Raw genomic sequence first — 21,446 nt, 5'->3', positions numbered from 1 at the left:
CTGGAGCTGCAGTGCCCTGACACCAAGTGTCAGAGCAGGAGAGTTCAGCCCAGGTCTCACTTCCCACTTGGAGTGCTGGGACGCCAAGTGAGCTTCCAGCATGTGAGGTTCTCAGCGTGGTCTGACAGCAGGATGTGTTGAATGATGCTGGGACAGCCACAGAAGACAGCTGTTCCCGAGTCCCTAGCTTTCTGCAAATGGCTTCAGGGAAAACAAAGCAGTGATCTCCCAGAAGGGCTTCTAGCTATTGAGAAACAAACCATGAGCAGAGGCAGGGGGGGCAGATTCTGTTAGAGTCTAGAAGGGAGAAGGAAGAGAGGAAACAGGGCAGATGGACCCTTGCTTCCCATGTGATACTGGCTTTGACAAGCAGTAGTTTCAATGGGACTTAGCTGTTGTTTTGATCCCAGCTTGTTAATAGCAGGAATTGCTGTAAGTAATGTCTAGAATCATCTGCTTAGGGGATCTGGAGATTTGCAAGGGGGAAAACAGAATTTAATTTTTTAAAAGAACTATTTAATTTAAAGGAGCAGACTCCCAAGTATTAATTGACACCCAGCTGGTACTTGCTGGATGCAGTGCTCTTCAGTACACCCTGGCCAAGATAATTATTATGTTGTAAAAAATGTAAATTATTGCCACTTTGACAGAGAACAACTTTTCCACACTCTTTTCCACTCCCCACCTAATTTTTACATTTAGACATGTAGATGTTTGCAACCTTGCCTGCTTTCTCCTCTTGCAGCTTACTTGGAGGAGATCCAGTCGGTGCGTCGGCACACCAACAGCGTGCTGGACAGCAGCAACACCTGCAACCCTCCCATCGTGGTGCACTGCAGCGCAGGGGTGGGCAGGACTGGAGTGGTCATCCTAACAGAGCTCATGATTTGCTGCTTGGAGCATAATGAAGTAAGTCAGCTTCCTTTCAAACCCTGAGCTCGTCCCTTGGCTAACTGGCTACATTAATGAGGTTGAAATTAAAAGGCATTGAAGTGCTTTCTTTCTGTTATCTGTGTGAGCAAGACAAGGACCTTAAATGTGACAGCAGAGATTCTCCATGGCAGGTTACTTGCTGTAGTTTTCTGTATAGTTTATATAATTTTTTTTATTAGAATTATTTTAGTATATTCAAAGTTAGGGCTTTCTTCCCTCTTTTAAGAATTTAGTCTAATCCATACTTGTATTTAATGAAAAAACTACAACAGTGTGTTTACAAGCACTGCCTGAGAGAGGCTAGAGAATAATGTCCTTGCTCTTTTAACTGAAGTTTTCTGCTCTCTAAATTCTCTCCTTGGGCTTCTCCCTCTCTCTTGTAATCTCACCTGGAATGAAACTTAACTGTGTTTTAAGAATAAGTGTATTTATGTATTCCTGTGGGGAATAGGGCTTTAGGCTTTGCAGCCAGCATTATAAGCAGCAGAGTCTGGGGTCATGAACAAGTACCCAGTAGACCAACCATGGGTAACAACTTCATTTTCATCTGTCACTGGGAAACTGTCTATAAAGAACATTCTTGACTTGACTAACAATGTGCCACACAGTTTTCATGACAACTGTGGAAACCAGGGATTTCTGTTGCCAAAGAAAATGCTCAAATACCAAAGCTTCTTGTAGAGATAAGAATGCTGCAAGAGTAAGAAATAAAAATAAATCATCTGCCCCTTCCAATAATTTGCCACTGGGTGAGTTCAGGGAAGACTGAGGACTCCAGCAGATCATCATTCTGGAGTTACAAGACCCCTAAAGATCCTGGGCTCAGATCAGAAGGGACAAATCTCCATCTCTGCTTCGGCCTTACTGAAGGTGAAGCTATCCTGTAGATATGTGTCACAGGTGACACTTTGTTCTTTTGCTTTTTATTTGGGGGAGAAAGGGAAAAGAGGAGGTATCCTGGCCAAGAAAGGGCCCACAGGAATGTGCCTTGGGAATCCAGGAGCCTCCCAGTGCTGACTGCTGCTCAGTAGCTGCTCCAGTGTGGGGCATTGGCTCCAAATCTTGACCCTGCTTGACTTTCCTTATGCACTGATGCATGGAAGTGACTGATTCTGTTGTTCACATAGCAGCCACAAAATTTCTGCATGCCAGAGGAAAGCTGGAGAGTTAAAAGAGCCATCCTGAATTGCTTGTGAGCATCAGTGTAGCTGTGTGTGCTTTACAGCACTCTCTGCATGTTCACAGAAGCAAAGTCCAAGGGTTGTGCAACAGGGTCTGGCCACCTCTGTTTACAGAAGTCAGTCTGTGGTTTACTGAAGTCACCCACTAGGCAAAGAGTAGCTTTGGCACCTCAACATTTAAGCATGGGGGTGAGCCTTGGTATCATTCATATGAGTTTTCATCAACTTCACTAGGACCTGGTGGTAGTGCTCAATAATAAGGGATTTCTCTGATGTCCCTTAATTAAAGCATTCTTTTGTCTTGATTAATAATGAAAATCATCATTAACAATAAATACAATTTTCATTAAGGCCTTTGTTTCTCTAGATTGTACCAAGTTAATGTTTTTGGCTTGTTAAAACCTAATTAAAAAAAAAATATTTAAAATCTTGACAGTATGTTTTCAGTTTGTGATAGATTCTGCACAGGGGGCTTCCTTTTCATTTGTTTATTTTGTACTTTCATTTTGCTGAAATAAAATTACTTATAACTTAAAATATTTTAGTCTTAGGAACTGGTTTTCACAGAAGTGTCCTAGCAAGAAAATGCATTAACATGTTAGCAGTGAAGAAAAATCATGAGGGGGTTTGAAAATTTTGATAAAGAACATTTTGGAAAGCCTGCAGCAGTACTGGAACGAAAAGCAGAGCTCTTGAGCCTAAGGTTTCAGGTTCAGATAAAAAGCCATGTTTAATCAAATTCTATACAGCTTCAGTCACTGTGGCTTCTGGGCAATGGCTGGTTGAGTCTAAAGCTGTATCTCATTGCAAGGATAGAGTTTCAGTAACTGCTGCATGGCAAGTAAATGTCACATCATTACATCCTTACTGCTGTAGACACATAGTACGAGAAAGTAATTGAGAACCTGCTCTATCAACTTTTAGTCCAGACTTGGCACTGGGACATTAACTCATAATTGCATCTACAGCATGCTTTCACATGGGAGATTTTCAGTTTGGGAGGCAGAAATAAATAGCATTTTTGTTTGTTCTGTTTGCAAGTGCCTTAGCAAAGCATTAGGTGTATATTTTTCTCTTCTTTTTTTTTTCTTTTTTTTTTTTTTTCTTTTTTTTTTTGGACATGTACATTGTAATGAAGGTGAATTTAAGGATTCTCCTTACCTGGAATCAAATACTAAGCTGGCTATAAATAGTGAGACTGAATAGGCGGGATGGGGTTTTCTTCCATTTCTGAGATAAGGCAAAGCCATCTCCATTTTGAGGAAGTGCATGGATCACTGTGTGCCCACTAAAAGCTAATGAAAAAGCTGAGAGAGGAACATTATGTGCAGGTCAAGGCTGGCCTGCATTTTTGTTGCAGTTGTTCAGGTGAGATCAGGTTCCACATGACTCTGCTCAGCAAGAACCATTTCATAAGCATCTGAGTCCACAGGGAGGCCTTCTGCAAGTTAGCCAAGTTAACTGGAAAGAGCTTCCATTTTTCTTTGCACCTGTTTGATAATAATATGACATTAATCATCTCAAATATTTACACTTGTTGACTCTCTAGAGATGTCCTTTTATAACAGCTTGTTGGGGTATGTAGCAGAATATTTGGCCTTGTTTTCAGAAAGTGATAGCCTATGAGTTAATACTTGTTTACATGGAATGGAGATTCTGAGTTTTATATATATGGACAGAAATGGATATGCAGCGTGACTTTTATTTTAAACTTTCCAAGAAACTTCAGATATGCCTGGAAGCAGATTCCATGCTCAGTTGGGGCTCCAAGGGTTAGCAGCAATCTCAGTCAAAAGACTTGCTAAGTCTCAGTGTTTCTGCAAGCAGGCATTACAAAGTGCAGTTTATGTTGCCTGGTAGGGTAGCTGTTCATCAGTTTTATATTTTGAACTGCTTAAGAACTTCCTCAAAACTAGTGTGTATCTTAGTGCTCATTTTTACTGCTGCCATAGAAGGTTTGTGTTCCTCAGCTTGGCTCACATTACACGCTGCTTGAATTTGAGCCTGGCAGGCTGAGCTTCATGGCTCAACAACTTCTCAATAGCTCCTCGTGTACCTGTTGTAACAGATAAAACACAACAGCATCATAGGTTTTTGGCTCCCTAAATGCCAAAAATCTGATGATAGCATCCTAATGAAATGTGCAGTGATTTTTAATGCTTCACCTCATGAGCCTCTGTTTCACAGAACTCATTTGGTTTTGAGTTCAGACCATTACAGGCTGCCTGTGCCTGCTCAATGGGGTTAGTGCTATGCCTTCCCAGTGGATTTCATTATCTGTGCTTTAGTACTATACTTTAGTTCCTGCTGCAGAACATTTTCAGGGCACACAGGTGAATTTCTTTTGGGTGAAACTAAGCTGGAAGATACCTTCTTGGAGAACCCCTAATATGTCCCAGTGGATATTCAGTAGGTGGCAACAAACTGATGCTGGCCTAGAGTCTGCAAAACATGTATTGTGGATACTGGGTCTTTGTTTCACTTTACAGACCTGCATCTCCTGGAGCATTATTTGCTAACATACACTTGGCTGTGGCAGATCAGGTGTTGGAGTTTCTGGATCCTTTGGTGGTAATGAGTTTCCTTCCCCTTCAGTGAAAGGATCTGTATCTTTGCCTGCATATTTAATTTTGTCCACAGAAACTTCTATAACTATTGTATAGTTGCCTGTGTCTGATAACTGATATTTGAGACAGTGATTCTTTGATTTAGTGAACTCACATCCTCATGCTTTTTTCTTTTTTTCCTTTGCTTTACAGAAAATGGACGTTCCTGTGATGCTGAGACACCTGCGGGAGCAGAGAGTGTTTATGATCCAGACCATAGCCCAGTACAAATTTGTATACCAAGTGCTCATACAATTCCTCCAAAACTCGAGACTTATTTAATCTTTTCAAACATCCCAGACCCAGCATTGTGGATCTGACTGAACCTTACTGATGAACAAGGGGAACTGCCTTGACAACACTGTGTGCATATATTGCACTTTTTAAGTTGTCTTGAAAGTAAGGAATGATGGTTCTTTACTAGTCTCCCATGGATTGTTTTATACAAGATATAATTTATTTTTCTTGGAATAACTTTTGAATTACTTTCATAACTCATAAAATTTATACTGACCTTCAAAGTGAACCACATTTGACATGACTTGTCTGCATTGTAACATGTCTGTAAGGAAAGCAATCCTTTGTAAAGGTAGTTTTCTACACAGCTTCTGAAACCTACAGGTATTTGGCAGTGGGCTTTTTTCACGTAAGGATGTTCTGGACCCCGTGTGTGGCTTCTCTGGTAAAAACAAGACCTGCTAGATGTCAGCTACACCTCTGAGTGAGTGGAAGCTGAGGGTGCACAGCACGGAGACCTGAGCTTCTGCACGTGCAGCCGGGCACATTGCAGAGGGCTCAAGCACAGGACATTGTGAGGACAGAGAGTTTTGGGTGCTAAACTGTTCAAATTCCACAAGAATTACGGTTTTAGACTAGTCCTTGAAAAAATCAATATTGTATCTTTTTAAGGAGGCCTTTTTCTGCTGTGTGCAATTAGGGTGAAATGCAGTGACCTACAGGCTGAAGTCAGTGAATTACTTTTTCCAATAACTCTGGTGGTTTGAGAGTTTAACACTGGAGGATTTTCAACCAAACGTATCTGGAAGAAAAGCCAAATCAAGCACCTTCTCACGAATGACACTGAAAGTATTACTGCCTTGAGGCCTATGCTCTGTAGAAAAGGAAGCTCATTTAAATTAGGCATCTCCCGTTGCCTTAGTCTTCAGGTGTGAACTATTGTTGGATGGTTAGAGAAGGAATCAATCTAGAGAGGTGTCTTGGAGGTCTCTGAACTCAGCCCTGCTCACCCCACTGCTGACTTTAAACTTGGATAGGATTGTCCAGAGTCACATCCAGTTTCAGAATTCTCAAGGGTGAAGATTTCACAGCCTCTCAGGGCACATGGTGCAATGCAGTTACTTTGTCGTGGTGAAATCACCTTTCTCAGTATCCCTTCCCCAGATACTTTTAATATTTTAATCCTACTATTGCTTTTCTTTTGCATCCCTACCTCCAAACCCTGGTCAATGTACAAAAGCCTAAGCCTACAAGCACTCTTAATTTCAGCACTAAAGGGACTAAAATTAATGGGGAGCTTAAGCTAATGTTCTGTACCAGAATGTTCCTTGAATGCATTTAAAACTGTACTGTGTTGATTTGGTGCTCTGCAATACAGGCCTAACATGATGACAAAGTCTCTGGTGAAGACTTGTAACCACCAACAAATGGAGAGGAATTATTTTGTTGTAATACCTTGACCATGTTCTTTTTAGGGATCAGTTGAGCTTTCAGTCAACTTCAGTTTTCTTCTAATTTTTTCTGCCAGTGCCAACATATCTCTTGTTAAATTAGCAGCAACCATTTAAAGTCTTTTCAGCAGCATCTGCATGATAATTGCAGAGAGATGCTTTATATCTGGGAAAAAAGCCAAGGAATAAACCTTGAAGCAAAGTGTATTAAATTAGTTATCTCGTTATAACTTTTTGAATAATTTCCTAATGATGAATTAAGTTTGAACTCAGAGCTGTCAAGTCCCATTGCTCCACTTGGATGTGAGAAGTAGAAAATCAGGAGGGAAAAGAATCTGTTCCCCTGTCTTATTATTCAGCTGCTCTTGGCTGCAATGTGTATTTCTGCTGCTACACTGAGCACAGGAAAGTTATTGCATAAGAGAGTGTGAAGAGCTGTGTTTGAAGGGAAGAAAATTAAGCAAATGTTTTTTTTATGCAAAGATGCATCATAGGTGTCTTAGAAAAACATTAATTAGAAAAAGGCACTAAAAATCCTTTCCAAATTAAGTCAGTGTCCATTAATGAGCCAAATAAGTGGCCATGTGGTAAGCAGTCATTTCCAATTAACTCCTAATGTGGCTGGTATGGTAGATAGAGGCCAATGTGAGTCACTTTTTCCTTTTCATTGTCAAAGAATGGTAATTTTAAACTTTTCCTTTCATCTGACTTCAATGTATTTTTCCCTGCTAGATTTTATCTTGACTAGATCTGTTAATATCATAAGTGAATTGGGCTGGTGCATGTCTTCAGAGGTTCTTTTCCACCCCAGCTTACAAGCAGCCCTCAGCATGCTGATGTTTTATGGTTGAAATGTGGTACAGTTTTGTAAGGGGAAAAAATTAACCTTCTCACTTTGAACCTGTTGTAGTTTTATCAGGCCAAACTGCTTGGGCAGTATTTCCTAACCTTTAGGGAGTGACAGGAAAATGCATTTTGCATCCAATTTTCTTAGTCATGGCAGGAATGAACACATGGGCCTTAAAGCAACAGTGCTATTAAGTTTCCATCCTGAAGATTTTTAAACATCAGAACCCTTGAGGAGAGAAGGACAGTTTGGAGTTGCTGTTTGTTGTGTTGCATGTTTTTTAACATCAAAGCATAACAGTAGTTTGAGACCAGTTTGATCCATTTGGAGTAAAGTCTGGATTGAAAATCTCACAATAATTCATCAGTGAACACAATTTTGACACAAGCAGTCTTCTCCCAGGGTACCCACCTTGCAGTCTGGCATGTTCAGCCTACACTCCCTGATGCTTTCCAAGAGAGAACTTGCAGCAGATGAGTAAGTCTGGCTTGGGCATCTGTTGCGTCTGTTTTTCTTTTAGTACACTCTTCATCTGTCTTTAACAACCTTTGCCTTTTTAATTTAAACTCTTACCAACTATAGTATTGAGATGCTGGCATCGGCTTTTTGGTTAAAGTTATGGTCTGAGCATTTCATGCTTCCCATTGTTCGAGCAGGGGTGGGAGAGGTGACAGCTGAGCTGTGACGCTGCTCAGTGCTGTGGGGATCCTGTTTCTGTCCTCCATCAGTCACAGGGGAGGATGGTGGACGGCAGCTGCTCAGGTCCTACTTGTTTCAGGTCCTACAAAGGCTTATTTTGGCACTTCTTGTCTTTGACTACATGAGGAAAGATGGAGCTTGTTCCCACAAACATTTTCTTATATACGCATACAGGGGTCCTAAATGCTCAGCCTTATCAGAAGTTCCCTAAGCTAATTTTAGCTGGCAGAAGACACACCTCTGAGAGCTTACTCAGCCTATTGCCAGCACCGTCCTTGAAGTATATTGAAGTGCATTTCTGTTCTACTTATTTAAATCAGTTGCCTCAGCTACAAATATTATTAAATATTTGCATGATTTCAAAACCTAGTTTCTTTTTAAAATTACTTTCTTTTAAACAAACAGAAATGCAAATTGCAAAACACAGACTTACTCTTTTCCAACCTAATAAGTGCTTCAAATAGCACTTGTCATTGCCAGCCAGGACATTATTTTTTGATCCAATACATGCTATGTGTGTAGTCCACAAGCAGCTCTAAAAGAAATGTTGATGGGCAATCTTGTACTTGGATATAGCACAGAAATCTGTAGGGAAAATTCAGCACAGCTGACTGACAGTGCTGCATTTCCAACAGCTGACTTCCCACTGGTCTCCCAGGAGGAGATGATGACTGAATTAGCTGTTGTCAGCCTCACTAACAGTTTGTGGTCTGTGTGCTCAGAAAGTGGAATCACCAGGCTGATCTCTGCTGTAGCAGCTCTCACGCATCACTGAGGGAGGTCTGAGTTAAATTTTGCTGCTTGTCTTGGTGGATGAAAAAATGCTGGGTGGCAGCCACTGCAGGTAATAAAGGCCTGCATCACATTGCAGGAGCAAACTCCTGAGCTGGCCTGAGGAAGGACTCATGAGATGAAGGACTGCATGAAAACAGCCTTTGATCCTTCTACAAAATCAATATAAAGCTGCTGATGTATTCTTCAAGGCATACGGAGTTTGGGATAGGTTTTGAGGCCAGTAAGAGAAAGGCTGCAAGTCCAGAACCCCAAAAGCAATTGTCCCCAGCTCACTCCTAGCCTTCTAGAGTGGTTTTCTTGTAGGATCTCGTGCTAAGGGAGCTATAGATGTCATCTTACTCTTTAGAGAGAAGGACATTATACATGCAGCTGCTTCCAGGGACTGGGGATTTGAGGAAGGGAACAGATGGCTGTGGGGCAAAACAAGATGGAGGTATTAACCATAAATAAACTATTGTCAGATTTTGAAACAAAACAGGTCAAAATATCAGTGTTTTATATAAATATTTAAAGTAAATAAATTTAGTCAGTGTTTTTGGAGTATCTTAGATTACAGTTCCATTGGTTTCTCTCAGCTGTTTTTTTGGCTGGCATTTCTTTGAAGTTTTGTTGCCTGTGCTTTCTGTGCACCCTCACTGAGAGTTTCCTGCATGCTTTAACAACAGGACTTTGCCTTTGGAGACTGAACTGGAAATCACTGAAAATAGGAGCTTCCACTGGAGAATTCCAGCATTATATAACAGCAAGGGAAGGACTGCCACTGATTCACAGTGGTTGGACAGTCAGTTCCAGTTATTTCAGGGGTAGTGTTCCTTGATTAGGCAGAGAGGCAGAAAAGAGGAATGCTTGTGGGGCACCCCCTGATTTAGACAGTGGCTGGTAGCTGAGAAGAAACAGGGATGTGTCTAGAAAAGAGTGCTCAGCCCCAGTGGTGCACCTGGCAGCCAGTTTTTTAGGGGCTTCTCGAGGCCAAAGCTGCTCACTGTGTGTAGTACCTTCTGAAGGATCCATCTTCCATGAATCACATTACCTTCTCTTTAAAAGCATTTATTCCTCTGGCCTTTACAATGTCCTGTGCTGGTGAGTTCTATAACTTATAGATGTAATGTATAAGAACTTTCTTTTTGTGTATGTTAAATAAAAGTATTTTCTTGCTTCTGCTTGGTCATTAAAAGAAAGCAAATCTCTAGTGCCAGAAACACTGGTAATAGGATGTTTATCCTTTAGAGGTTGCTTCATATGGGCAATACATTTTCCTCACTAGTAGAGTACCTTTCTTTTGTTATTTTACAAAGGAAAAAGTTTACACATGTGGATGACTGTAATATTTCCATGTTATTGTGTGGAATGTGGTAAATGAGATAACATGTTTAAGTTTTATGCCACTGGATTTTATTCTCCTGATTTACTTCAGTATTGCGATGTCTCTGGTTTTATTTGTTCCGTAATTCTGTACCTGGCAGTTTAGCACAAAACAGTGATCTGAATCTCACCATCTCACTGTATGTACACATTTTGTAGAAAAATAAGACATCAGTTATGTGCCCTTCCTGCCCCCAACCCCTCCTCTGTTAGGGCTGAATGGCAGAATTATTCTATGCTATTGAAAGCCTTTAAAAAAAAAATCTATGCATGCTATTTTATATTCTAATGTATTATTCATATCAGTACATAAGCTTATGCTTGTCAGTTTTATCTTGTGTATAGAACTGATTACTTTTGACAGTATTTTTGCACTGTTTCTTTTCTTTCTCTTTTTATAATAAAAAGTTCTATCAGCATTAATTGACTGCAATAATTTTTTTACCCCTTTCACTGCCTTTGTGTAAATAGTTTCTTATATGCTTTTGCAAATGTGAGAATGTCTTCAGTCACTAAGGTTTTCTTGGTAAGGCTGTCCCTCATATTCAAAATATACAATAAACCATTTTTTTTCAAGGAAAAAAATGTTTGTGTTCTTTTCTGTATCAGCTTAAGGGTTTTGTATTTACACCTACGCCACTTGAGTTGGTTTCCCATGTTAAACTGATAGGCACAGCCAGGGCCACAGTGGGCTTTGAATAACTACCTGTAAATAGTAATCCAAATTTAACAGGGACAAGGCTCTCACTGGTGCCTCACGTTCAGCTAATCCAATTCTTTGGTGTTGAAGTGTGGTGTGGGCTCTGGACAGACTTGCTGAAGTAAAGGTATTATTTCCCAGGACAAGAGTTTATTTGACCAAAGTTGGGATAAAAATAGTCAATGAGTGCCTTCTTCCTAGGCTTGGCTGTAGTTAAACAGCATTTGCTTTCTGGAGTTGTAGGTCTGGTGCAGTTTTATGTACTCCAGCAACAAATGCTGGCTGGAGAGCAATGAAAGATTTCAGCAAAATGAGCTGACAAAACCTTGTTCTAGCAGTTTTATTTTCAAACCAGTGCTTACAAGAAAGAAAATACAATGAAGTTCTTAGGGTGATGTGTTCTTTCTCATCATACTTTATAAACTGTGGAAACAGTAAAGAGGCAAGTAATTTTATTGTGCACTATATTTCAATTTTGATGCTAGAAGTTTATAGCTACACTTTTTGTTTCCCCATCCTTAAAAGCACACTCTTGCCATTGATCTGAATGGAGGGGAAAAAAAATCCACTTGTTTTGTATATGGGTAGAGAAAGCTAAGTCCTGGACTTCCTCCTCAGAAAGTATTCCTGTCCCTCTCTTAAAAATAATTGCCAACATATTATTTACAATAGTTGTAATCCACTGGAGGTGAAAGTATGGCTGTAAGGAAATATGAGCTCTCCTCTGCAATAACTCACTGTAACTTGTAAAGGAGTCTAAAAAGCCAGAAGTTGCATAGTTCATGTCTTGTGCGAGCCTTCACGCTCCAACATAGGTGCCAGTATTTTCTGTACAAGACAAATTGAACTCTAGGTCTTTGCTGTGCTGAATCCTCATTTGCCAGGAGCAGTGATGGACCTGCATAGTAACTGGTTGAGGGAACATTGGTAGCATTGATGTAAAATGTACATAATTCATCACCCTATTTCCCCTTTTCCTCAGTTAAGACACTGCAAATAAAAATGATGCAAGAAAAAAAGGAAATATGCACCAAACCACAACAGGAAAAGTAGGGCTTTTGCTAATTTTTTCAGGTTATGCAAAACTATTTGGGCAAAAGTACATATCACAAAACTATTGCACCCATTTAAGTGTACGAGTGGAATCAAGAGGGGCTAAGACCACTTTATTTACTTAACACAAATAAGATCCACACCAACACCCCTAAAGAAAAAAATGGCCATTTCTGCACATGAGCTATCAAAAGGCATAATCTTTAAGAAACCACGGATAATTATTTTTAAAAAAAAAAAAAAAAAAAAAAAAGGCAATTGTAGATGTGTGGAAGCTAGGCCTACGTGTGTTTGTCTTTCCAATTACAGGACAGAACTGTGTTCATACTCTACCGCTTTTCAAAGTGCTCCTGAAGGTTTCCATAACAAGGCTTTTTAAATAAAGGTTTGAAAGATTGCATAGATTCAAAGGCTCAGTGGTCCTCTAATTCCTTTTTGATCTCTGAAATGTATGGATGATCTTTCCCATGTGCTACTTCCATGATAGCAATTGCCTATGAAAAGAAAAAAAAAATATTCACACAATTGATTCATATATAACACCAGGCTATAAATACTCTCTTTAGAGGTTTGAAGCAGTCTGACACCTCTAGCTACTTTTTGTCCCCTTGTAGTCATAAACCCAGTAGGAAATAAAATGAAATTCAAAACTAAGTAATAAAGGTTTTATATTCAGAGAATACATCTTTGATCTTAAAGGAGCCCAAAGCACCTTTCAAAATTATATTCCTGACAAAACTACTTTGAATGCAACCAGCTCCAGGACAGAAAACTGCAAGTGTGGTGGGTAATATTCCAGTAGAGGATTTAGCCAGTATCAGAGCGAGCTCTGCTCCTACCAATTTATCCTTCAGCTGTCAGAGACATGCAGGCCTAGGGCAAGGAGTAGTGCTGAGGCATTTCAACCTTGAGTCTGTAAACGCTCTGCTCCTTCCAGGGGCTGCCAATGCTTTAGGAAGGAAGCACCTTCTTACGGAAAAGTGAAATCCCATAAGATTTGGACAGACACTGCTGTGCTCAACTCCCAGTGTTTCACCTGCTCCAGGCCCAGGAGGGAATGCTGCAGGCAGCCAAACCCCTGACTGGCACCTTCCTGCCATGGAGTGTGTGCTGGGGCAAGATTTTCTCTTGAGAAAAGATAAAAGGCAGCACTAGACAGAACTGGGAAAAAGGTTCAGTCTGAGAATGGTTAAAAACAATTTTTAAACATTTTTAATGGTTAAAAACCATTTAAAAAGTAAGTCTGAGGATGGTAAGTAATGGTAAGTTAAAATGGTAAGTTAAAAAAGTAAATCCGAGAATGGTTAAAAATGAACAGAGCTAAGACAGAGCAAGGAATTGCAGTATCCTGGCCCTCTGAGCATTTGGTCATTTCATCCTTGGGAAACTTTGATTTGTTAATTCAGTACAACAAGGGCTTTTGGTTTCACCTCAGCAGTGAGGAATGACTCCACCCCTCCTCCTGCCCAAAAAAGAAAGGAGGACCTTCTAGATGAGCTGCTCACAAACTGACAGGGAACAATGGGTTTGCTTTTCCACTAAATCCCAAACATCAGAGGCTGGGATAACTTTGGGCAGTTCCTGTAGACAGCTTTTGGAAGTGAGTCATTAGAAAATGTTTGTGTTAGGAAACTCACTATGCCAACAAATTTACCTCACAGTTCCCTGCCCCCCATCCCATGCTCCTACTGGCACAATTCCCATGTCTACTCAAGGGTTTAACACCACAGTGAAGGAAAACCTACACCAATTTCAAACCAAGTAACAGTTAAAATTTTAGAGCATATATTCTTCTAGCATCTTTCACCATGGTTGGATAGTGCTGTTATTTGCTGGCTAAAAGTTGCCAGCATCTAAAAAGCAAGAAGAAATAAATACATTCCACACTGAGTCATTATATGCTACAGTAGTCATTGATGCTTAAACTAAAATAAATTTCTGTCCAACAACAATAGGGGAAAATAGTCAAGAAACATAGTATAGACTAATAAAAAAATAGCAGAATAAAAAACTAAAGAATAAGGCACAGACTAATAAAAAGGGGTGAAGAAAAACCCCAAACCAAACTCCTGTATTTGCCAATTTCAGCATTACCAGATGCATTGAATTCCCTTCAGCTATGTAAAAATCGATTGGTTCCAGAACAAATAACTATCAAAAGCATGCCTAGTTTAAGTTGGACGTAGAAATCACAGACTTCAATGAAACACTATGTGCCTTTTATAAGAGCCAAGCACTTTTCCTGTCCTTACCCAGCAAATGAGGGGAAGATAGGGTTTTGCTTCATTTACATTAGTGCAGCTCTAGCTCAGTGAAGAGCTCAGAGCAAATGTTTAAGCATAATTCTCACTCCAGCTGCTGCAGTATGAGCCCACTGTGAAAAGGCACCCAAGAGCAGACCTATCCTCCATCTCTAGAAAAACCAAATCTGAGACAAAAATCCCGTGACCAAATATATTAACACATGGTGCATTTCCTGCTACACCAGGCTCACTGACAGAGAAGCACACAGAACTGACAGAACGACCCCATGGCTGAACTGGTGTTATTAATGGAGAAACCAGGCAATAAATACCCTCTTCAGGGCTTTAACTCCAGCCGTCCTGTTCTTCAGTGCCATGTACAGTCTCCCTAATTTCAGCCACATGGAGGCAACATTCAGCGAGTAGGAGGGATAATGTTTGCTGTAAGAGAGAAAGAAATTCAGCTTCATCAACTCTGGCAGTTTCATAGCATTTTCCCAGTTCTGTGTCCCTCTCATGGGGCAAGAAGCTGCCTCTCGATGCCCCTGCCCATTCAGCACTCATCCCCTCTGCCATGAGTGCCAAGAGCCTGTGCCAATTGTGTCTAGGATGGGGACGCCTGTCAGCTGGGAATTGGGCTGAAACTGCCATATGCCTCTGAACAGCTGTCAGATGGCAATGACTTTCTGCCACTAGTTTTAATCTAGCCAGCTACAGAGAGAGCCTGCATTGTTAGGAGTTTTTGGAGCCACCCTGCACCCGCGGCTCTGTGTGTCCCACAATGGTTGGTGGGCTGGAAAGCGAGGGGCCCTCGGCAGCGGGCAGGGCACACATGGCAGCCTGTGCTCGCACACGGAGCGGGCACTGCCCGCCTCGGCAGAGCTGACCTGGAATGCCAGGCTCGGAGCCAGAGGAGCTGGGCAAGTCCCAGGGAAGATAAATAGTACTGAGCCCCCAGGGGGGGAATGTTGGCTCCTTCTTTGTATCACTGCTCACTGCCAAGCGATCTGTGACTTTATGTTGGCATCTGTTCCAAAGGGAGAGCTTTTCTTGCACTCCCCCCAGCTGGCAAGAAAGTCACATCTCAAGAGGAGAATCTGTTTGGGAGATTCAGGCAGGACCAGACACAGCCAGTGGAACTGCCTGGCTCTCACTGACAGGCTCACTACTGCAGAAATACAGAATTTGCTCACAAACAGTATTCGTATGTCCTGCAGAGGCTGCGTGCTTGCCCCACGCAGGGCTTCAGCCTGGGCATTCTCCTGCACCTCCAGCTCCAGGGCAGCGGGATCAGGGCCATGGGGCACCAGAGCTCTGAGAGCAGGAGCTGAGCTCGGCTCCAGCTCCCTCTGCTGCTTGGCCCCAGCCCTGGGACGTGGCTCTGCTCTCCTGCGGCTGTACCGACTGTGCTGCTGCAGAGAGACAGGACCGGGAGCTGCGGCAGGCTGGCAGCAGCACAGGCTCTGCCTCCATCACCTCGTACAAAACACTGGCTGCAGTCTGAAGCCCTTCTTTAGTAAAAATGTTTTTTTTTAAAAATCAGCACTTATCCAGCTAAGCAGAATTATCGTGGCACTAAAGTGGCACAAAATTATTTTGAGAACCCAAAGTCAGTCCTGCTATATATTGCAGACCACATTCTGACAGTAACACTGTCCTGGCATTTAAATATTCCTTTTTGACTAGTGGTATCATGAGTAGAATGCTTATACAATATATACTGAGAAAAGTGATCTCTGCACCAACTTGTCTTAATTGTTCAGATTATTAATTAGAACATTAAAAAAAATTGTCATATTTACCTGTAGGGTCTGATAATTTTTTGCCCATAACACAGCGCACCTTCCCAGTCCTGCACATAGAGACAGACACCCATGGCCTGGTACATCATATGTAACATATAAACATTGCTGTCTTCAAACACTGCACCCATCTTGTCCAGGCTGAGCTCACAAATCTCCAGTAATTCACTAGGGGGTAGGAAGAAGTCAAGGAAAGCAATAACTCGATGGCCTCTCATTATACAATTACCTGATAATGCCTTCAGCCACAAAGAGGACAGAGATAAGTTTAATTTCTACTGGTGACAGTATTTCTCCTGCATGTACTTCTGAAGTCCAGCAGGCAAGATTTTTAGGTCACACACCAGTGGGGTCAGGGTAAGACAAAGGATATATTTGTAGTGTTTGGCTCGCCTGAATTCCTCAATCACGTTCCTGGCATATTTGATCATGTCCTTTATTGTCTCTGCTGACGGAGGATCATTCAGCTTGCAGATTTCCAGTTTCTCTTTATCCTGAAGGAAACACAATGGACCTTACAAAGGCAGGTTGTAAGCCCTACAAATAAAAGTGCACCTGCTATACAAAATTTCTCTAATAAAAAGACACAGATGTGAACTTAAGCTCTTCAAAGAATGAAAAAACAAAGGTAGAATGTGCACCTGCAATTTTTCTCTAAAGCCTTGGCTAGAAATCCTAGGATCCCCTGGCCTTCCAGTTCATCTGCCATTCTCTACTTCCACTAAGTCTCTTTCCTTTGAAAGACTGAAGAGCTTTTCAATTTTGTGTTGCAAGTGGTTTTACATAAGAAATTTCACTGCTTCCAAAAAATTAGGGTTTAAAACAAATTTAGGCTTAGTTTTAAAGGTATACCAGCTCAAGTACCTTAGGTTGAGTACCAAATGATATCTCTGTGGAAAATGACACAATCTTAAATATAGAAAAGGATCCTTCAGAGCTACAGACAAAACCATATTTCCATATATTTTGTTATTTCTGCTGGACAGCTCCACTTTCTCTTATTTCTCTATTTCATGAGGAGCCATCTACAATCTAGAGACAATTTTTTGCTGTTTAAGCTTCACATTGTTTCAAGATTTTTTTTCTTTTATCATTTAATGTGCCAGCTGAGAGAGCTACAGGGACGCTTTCCAAAATTGAAGGAGGCTGAGTGACAGGTGACTCCCAGAGTAGCACATTGTTGAAAATCACAGAAGAAATCCTGGCTTCATTAAACTCAGTGGCAAAATTATCAAGGTAACTGTAGGGAAGAACACAAATGATATGGTATCAACAGAAGGGCCTCAAGCAACAATACTGGGTACTATCTGGAAAAAAAATCACAAAAAATGACATCATTTAGGGGAAGGAAATGGCTGTCTGGTCACTTTGGGAAGCCTGATGAAAATGGGAGGAAAAAATATCTGGAATTTAAGGATTAGATTATGCTAGACACACTGATATTGTCTGGAATGACAGATAAGATACACAGAGCTCAATTCTTGTAGGACCTTCAGTGAAAGAGGTCCAAATGGTTGCACAGGAACAGATGTCTCAGTATCTGTTGGATCTGGGTACCTTTTCCCTCCAAGGAGTGCTTTTCTTTAAAACACCTAAGACCTGTTTGTCAGGAACACTGTCTGGATCTTCCTTTGTGCTTTGAGGGTCACCAGCTCACATTTAATGAGCGTAACTCTGGCCTGCACATCACAAGGGGCCATGACCCAAGACCACCTGAGCAGATCAGTATGATGCTATTGTAGAAAAGATCATTCCTCAGATTCTGCTGTGTCTCCAAACCATCCACACATGCCATACAACGTCCTCTAGAATTTACTGAAATATCCCACCAAGGAAATGCAGCAGCACTCTATCCCAGAAATGCCCCAAGCAAGATTTATGTGCTAGGAGTTGGTAAAAAGGATGAAATTTAAAAAAAGTTCAGAGCTAAATTAGTTTGGCCAAGTAGCTTCGACACAGTGTAATTATCTACTTTTAACAATGTTTTCATCTTTGCTTTGTAGCTCAGCTTTAAATAGGCCTCTACCAGGAAATTTTCTGGTGTGTCATGATTACAGTGGAAAGAATGAGCATCAGAAAGAATTCTGGACAGAAAGACAGAAAAACACAACCACCTCCCCCATCCCCATTATGCTACTTTCCAAAATGCAATTAAGCCAGCAAGGATATTACATCTAAGGACATGGGTAGGTGCCCTGACAGTCAGAAGTACATTTCACACCAATTCCATTACCTTTTCTTTTGTAGTGCACTCCCTGCAATCACAACTAAAGAAATAGGAGTCTCTTAACCGGTCATTTCTGTCTTCTGTGGGATACAGCAGGTCAATATAGCTGCTAAAAATCTACATGGTGAAAAAAAAAAAACAAACAACAGTTAGTGAGAAGCAGCATCACTAAACATATTTATTACACTTGTTCTGATATATGGAGTATGACAATGACATATCCATGCAGCTTGTGGACCCCTGCAGCCACATCACCTGCCTGCTGCCTCGCATTCCAAGCCCCTTGGCAGCATCAGGAGTTGTCACTTGTGAGTGCAACCTGACAGAGAAATGTTCCTTTCCCATTTGTTATGGAATTTCCCTCAAATATTACCCTGGCTTCCACCCAGGACAGCAAGATTCAGGTGTGGATAAGGAAACTACCCCAGCATAAATCTCAGGCTCCTGTCAGACTACAAAGAGATGCTTCCTTTTCAGAAGTAAAATAATGATTTCAGGTATCCAGCCTAGGATAAATTACAGTGGCCTGGTTTTTTGGAGGCTGGAATTTCAAATTTTTCTTTCTGAAAACCTACAAAAATTGGGGCAACAGCAGTCACTAGCAGCTTTAGAAACTTAGGACAAGACCTTTAGATCTCTGAAAAGAAGAGAGGCCCAGTGCTCCAGTTCAAGGAGAATGAATATCAGATTTACTTCAGCAGCAATATTTTAAAGCAAAGAAAACCTGCTTTTGAACATTTTAAAGGCTCTTCATATACACTATTCTTAAGTTTTCCTCTATTTCAATGGTCTTCAGAAAAGAACCCCTGCAACCAGCTTTAATGCTGTGCTTTTAAAACGAGATCTCCCCCAAGAAACACATCCTATGCACAGTGCAGTTGATCATTCTACAGACCAAGGAACAGCTTTAGCTCCATTTCCACATGTACAGTTATTTGAAATGCTTTGCTCAGACTTTATACTTAAAGTTTCTCTTTTCTTCAAAGGTAAAATGACATGCAATTTCATACAGTGCACCTTCTTCTTAACTGTGAGTGTGTCATCTCACATTTTCCCTCATACTCCTCTCCTCCCTTCGATATTTTCAAAGCATGTGGAATGCAGGAACCACATTTACAGAAAAAAAAACACTTTAAAATGTTGTCCTGCAATGGCTACACGGAGCCTGAAGATGGAGACACAGGCTGGGAGACTGCACAGCGACCACACACAGCCACAGCTCACGTTTAGAACATTCTGAGGTGTCAAAAAAGCAAATGTGCAAAACCTGTGAGGTCCTGGAGAGCTGCTGCAACTCCTAGGGCAGGATTCAATTCAACCTGAAGATGATGTGAAGCAAGATAACATCCACATCTCTACTTATAATGATACACCTTCCCCCAAAATGCTGAAAATGTCTGAGATTCCACAACAAAATTCTGAAGCAAGAAGCAGAATTAGTCCTGTTGGTTACCACAATGCATTTGCAGTGAGTGCCAGCATCACAGACAAAAATCATCACTGCAAAGGGTACCAAAAGAAGTTGCTCACACCCTTGGCTACATCAAGTTTGTTCACAAGGGGGATCAGGTACAATCCACAAAAACAACCTCTCTAACTTTCTTCTAGGCTGCTATCACACACCTCAGAAGACAGTAGATTTTATCCAAAAATCAAATCTGAGTTTATCAGCATTAATTTTGCCCATTAAATTAACATTTACAAATGAGCCTCTGAAATTCTGAACAAACTCCATCCCCAGAGAGGATGTTCAGTATCTTCATTCCCTACAGGTATTTGAACATCCTCCCCAGCTCTATTTAACATCTTTTTTTGTTGTTGTTGTTGGTTTTTTTTGGTTTTTTGTTTGTTTGTTTTTTGTTTTAGTAAAGTGGAGCTCTACTGTTTAAAACTCCCTGCCAAATTCATTATTTGATTGAGAAAGTTTCAAAGTAAACCAGAGCCTTGCTCAATTTCACAGATTTTTATTCCTCTCTATTGAGTTTCACTCCACCTAAAACCACACATTTGTTCTTCTGTGATTTCCCAGCAAATGCCACTGAGGTGATATGACCAAGTCCTATGTTTTGTGGATGTTCTGTCCAAACAGAAGTCAGAGGATTTATCTGTACCCATTTACCTTGTTTATTCTGGCTTCAATTTCAACACATTACTATTATACTGGGAACTATTATAGCAGTAATAATTTGCTTTGATCTTGGAATTTCAAAGCACCAGCCAAACATCAGTAAACTCAGCCTCATTTTACAGATGGGTAAACGGAGAGAGAGGCTGGCAGATACACAATGACTGCTGCAGGTGCCCTTCCCATGTTTTAGCAAAAAACAGGGTACTGCCTCCAAAAATCCCTTCAGTCCTCCTGAGCCACCCTAATTTTTCCAAAGCACCATCTTGCATTTCTCTGAGAAACAAGAGATCCTTCCTAACTGTTATTAAATTGCCATTTAATTGAAATGATCCCTGAGAAGCAGAATGAATCCTGTCAGGCTGCATGAGAACAAATTCAAACACTGCATTTACCTCCTCTCCAGGCTCAATCTCTCTAACAGCTCTGACTTCAGCCAAGGTTCCCTTGTAAGTCACAATCACATTTGGGCAACAGCTATGGTTCATCAATGCAACACTGTAAAAGCAGAAAAGTAAATGTTTTCCCCAACCACCACCACAAGCAACACGCAAAAAGTTAAGCACCACTTCACAAAATCAATAAGTCTGAAAGATTGAGTCAGTTTGTCTCTCTAAGCTGTTTTTATTCTGAGGCTTAACATGAAGGTAACCTTGGGAAAATCTGTTGTTCTGTTATTTATTCTAATGATATGGAGAATGCCTGTGCTAATGAATCATTACAATTTTTAAATCCTATTATTGGAGAACTAGGCAAGTTATTATTTTCCCTTTCTTACAGAGCTACAGGACAGCTGATAGGTATGTTCATACAGCTTTACTATCAACATGATAGACAGACTGTTTTCCTCAGAGGAGAAAGAAAAACATATTTAACCTAAAAAGAAAAAAGTAAATACAGGAAAACAAAAGTCTTTGCTGCATTGCAAGTTGAAATGGGTGTTAAAATTTTAGCTGTCTTCTATTCAAATGTAAACTGCCTCCATGTTTGAAGTGGGAGGGAGGAGATCTCTGTTATACAAGAATATGACTTGGACAAAAACCTGGATGGACAGAGAAAAGTAAACCCCTTATTACCATGCTTGGAGAAAGTGCAGTTTACTGCTTATCTGAGATAAAATTTGTAATTTTAATTATTTCTCTTCCAACCTAGCAAAATAACAACTGTCTCTTCAGTATTTTTAGC

The 21,446-nt window shown here is 40.8% G+C and overlaps 2 protein-coding genes across 6 annotated transcripts in view; one reads left to right on the top strand and one right to left on the bottom strand.

Moving 5' to 3' along the window:
• The window catches only part of PTPN14 (protein tyrosine phosphatase non-receptor type 14), a 110,006-nt gene extending 99,476 nt beyond the window's left edge, over positions 1-10,530 (top strand). For all 3 annotated transcript variants that reach the window (XM_021547594.3, XM_085576057.1, XM_077781883.2), the window contains exons 18-19: positions 746-909; positions 4,874-10,530. In XM_021547594.3, coding sequence (XP_021403269.1) covers positions 746-909; positions 4,874-5,002 — 293 coding nt within the window. In that variant the 3' untranslated portion in view covers positions 5,003-10,530. The remainder of the gene's footprint in view (positions 1-745; positions 910-4,873) is intronic.
• The window catches only part of SMYD2 (SET and MYND domain containing 2), a 39,480-nt gene continuing 18,779 nt past the window's right edge, over positions 746-21,446 (bottom strand). For all 3 annotated transcript variants that reach the window (XM_021547557.3, XM_077781885.2, XM_085576065.1), the window contains exons 7-12: positions 20,657-20,759; positions 18,143-18,253; positions 16,283-16,403; positions 15,910-16,084; positions 14,440-14,548; positions 746-12,358 (exon numbers count right to left, since the gene is read on the bottom strand). In XM_021547557.3, the coding sequence (XP_021403232.1) occupies positions 12,278-12,358; positions 14,440-14,548; positions 15,910-16,084; positions 16,283-16,403; positions 18,143-18,253; positions 20,657-20,759 (700 nt within the window). In that variant the 3' untranslated portion in view covers positions 746-12,277. The remainder of the gene's footprint in view (positions 12,359-14,439; positions 14,549-15,909; positions 16,085-16,282; positions 16,404-18,142; positions 18,254-20,656; positions 20,760-21,446) is intronic.

This window comes from Lonchura striata, chromosome 3 (genome assembly GCF_050655825.1).
Source record: "Lonchura striata isolate lonStrDom1 chromosome 3, ASM5065582v1, whole genome shotgun sequence".
In the NCBI taxonomy this organism is placed as follows: domain Eukaryota; kingdom Metazoa; phylum Chordata; class Aves; order Passeriformes; family Estrildidae; genus Lonchura; species Lonchura striata.
This window is presented reverse-complemented; position numbering and strand designations above follow the sequence as displayed.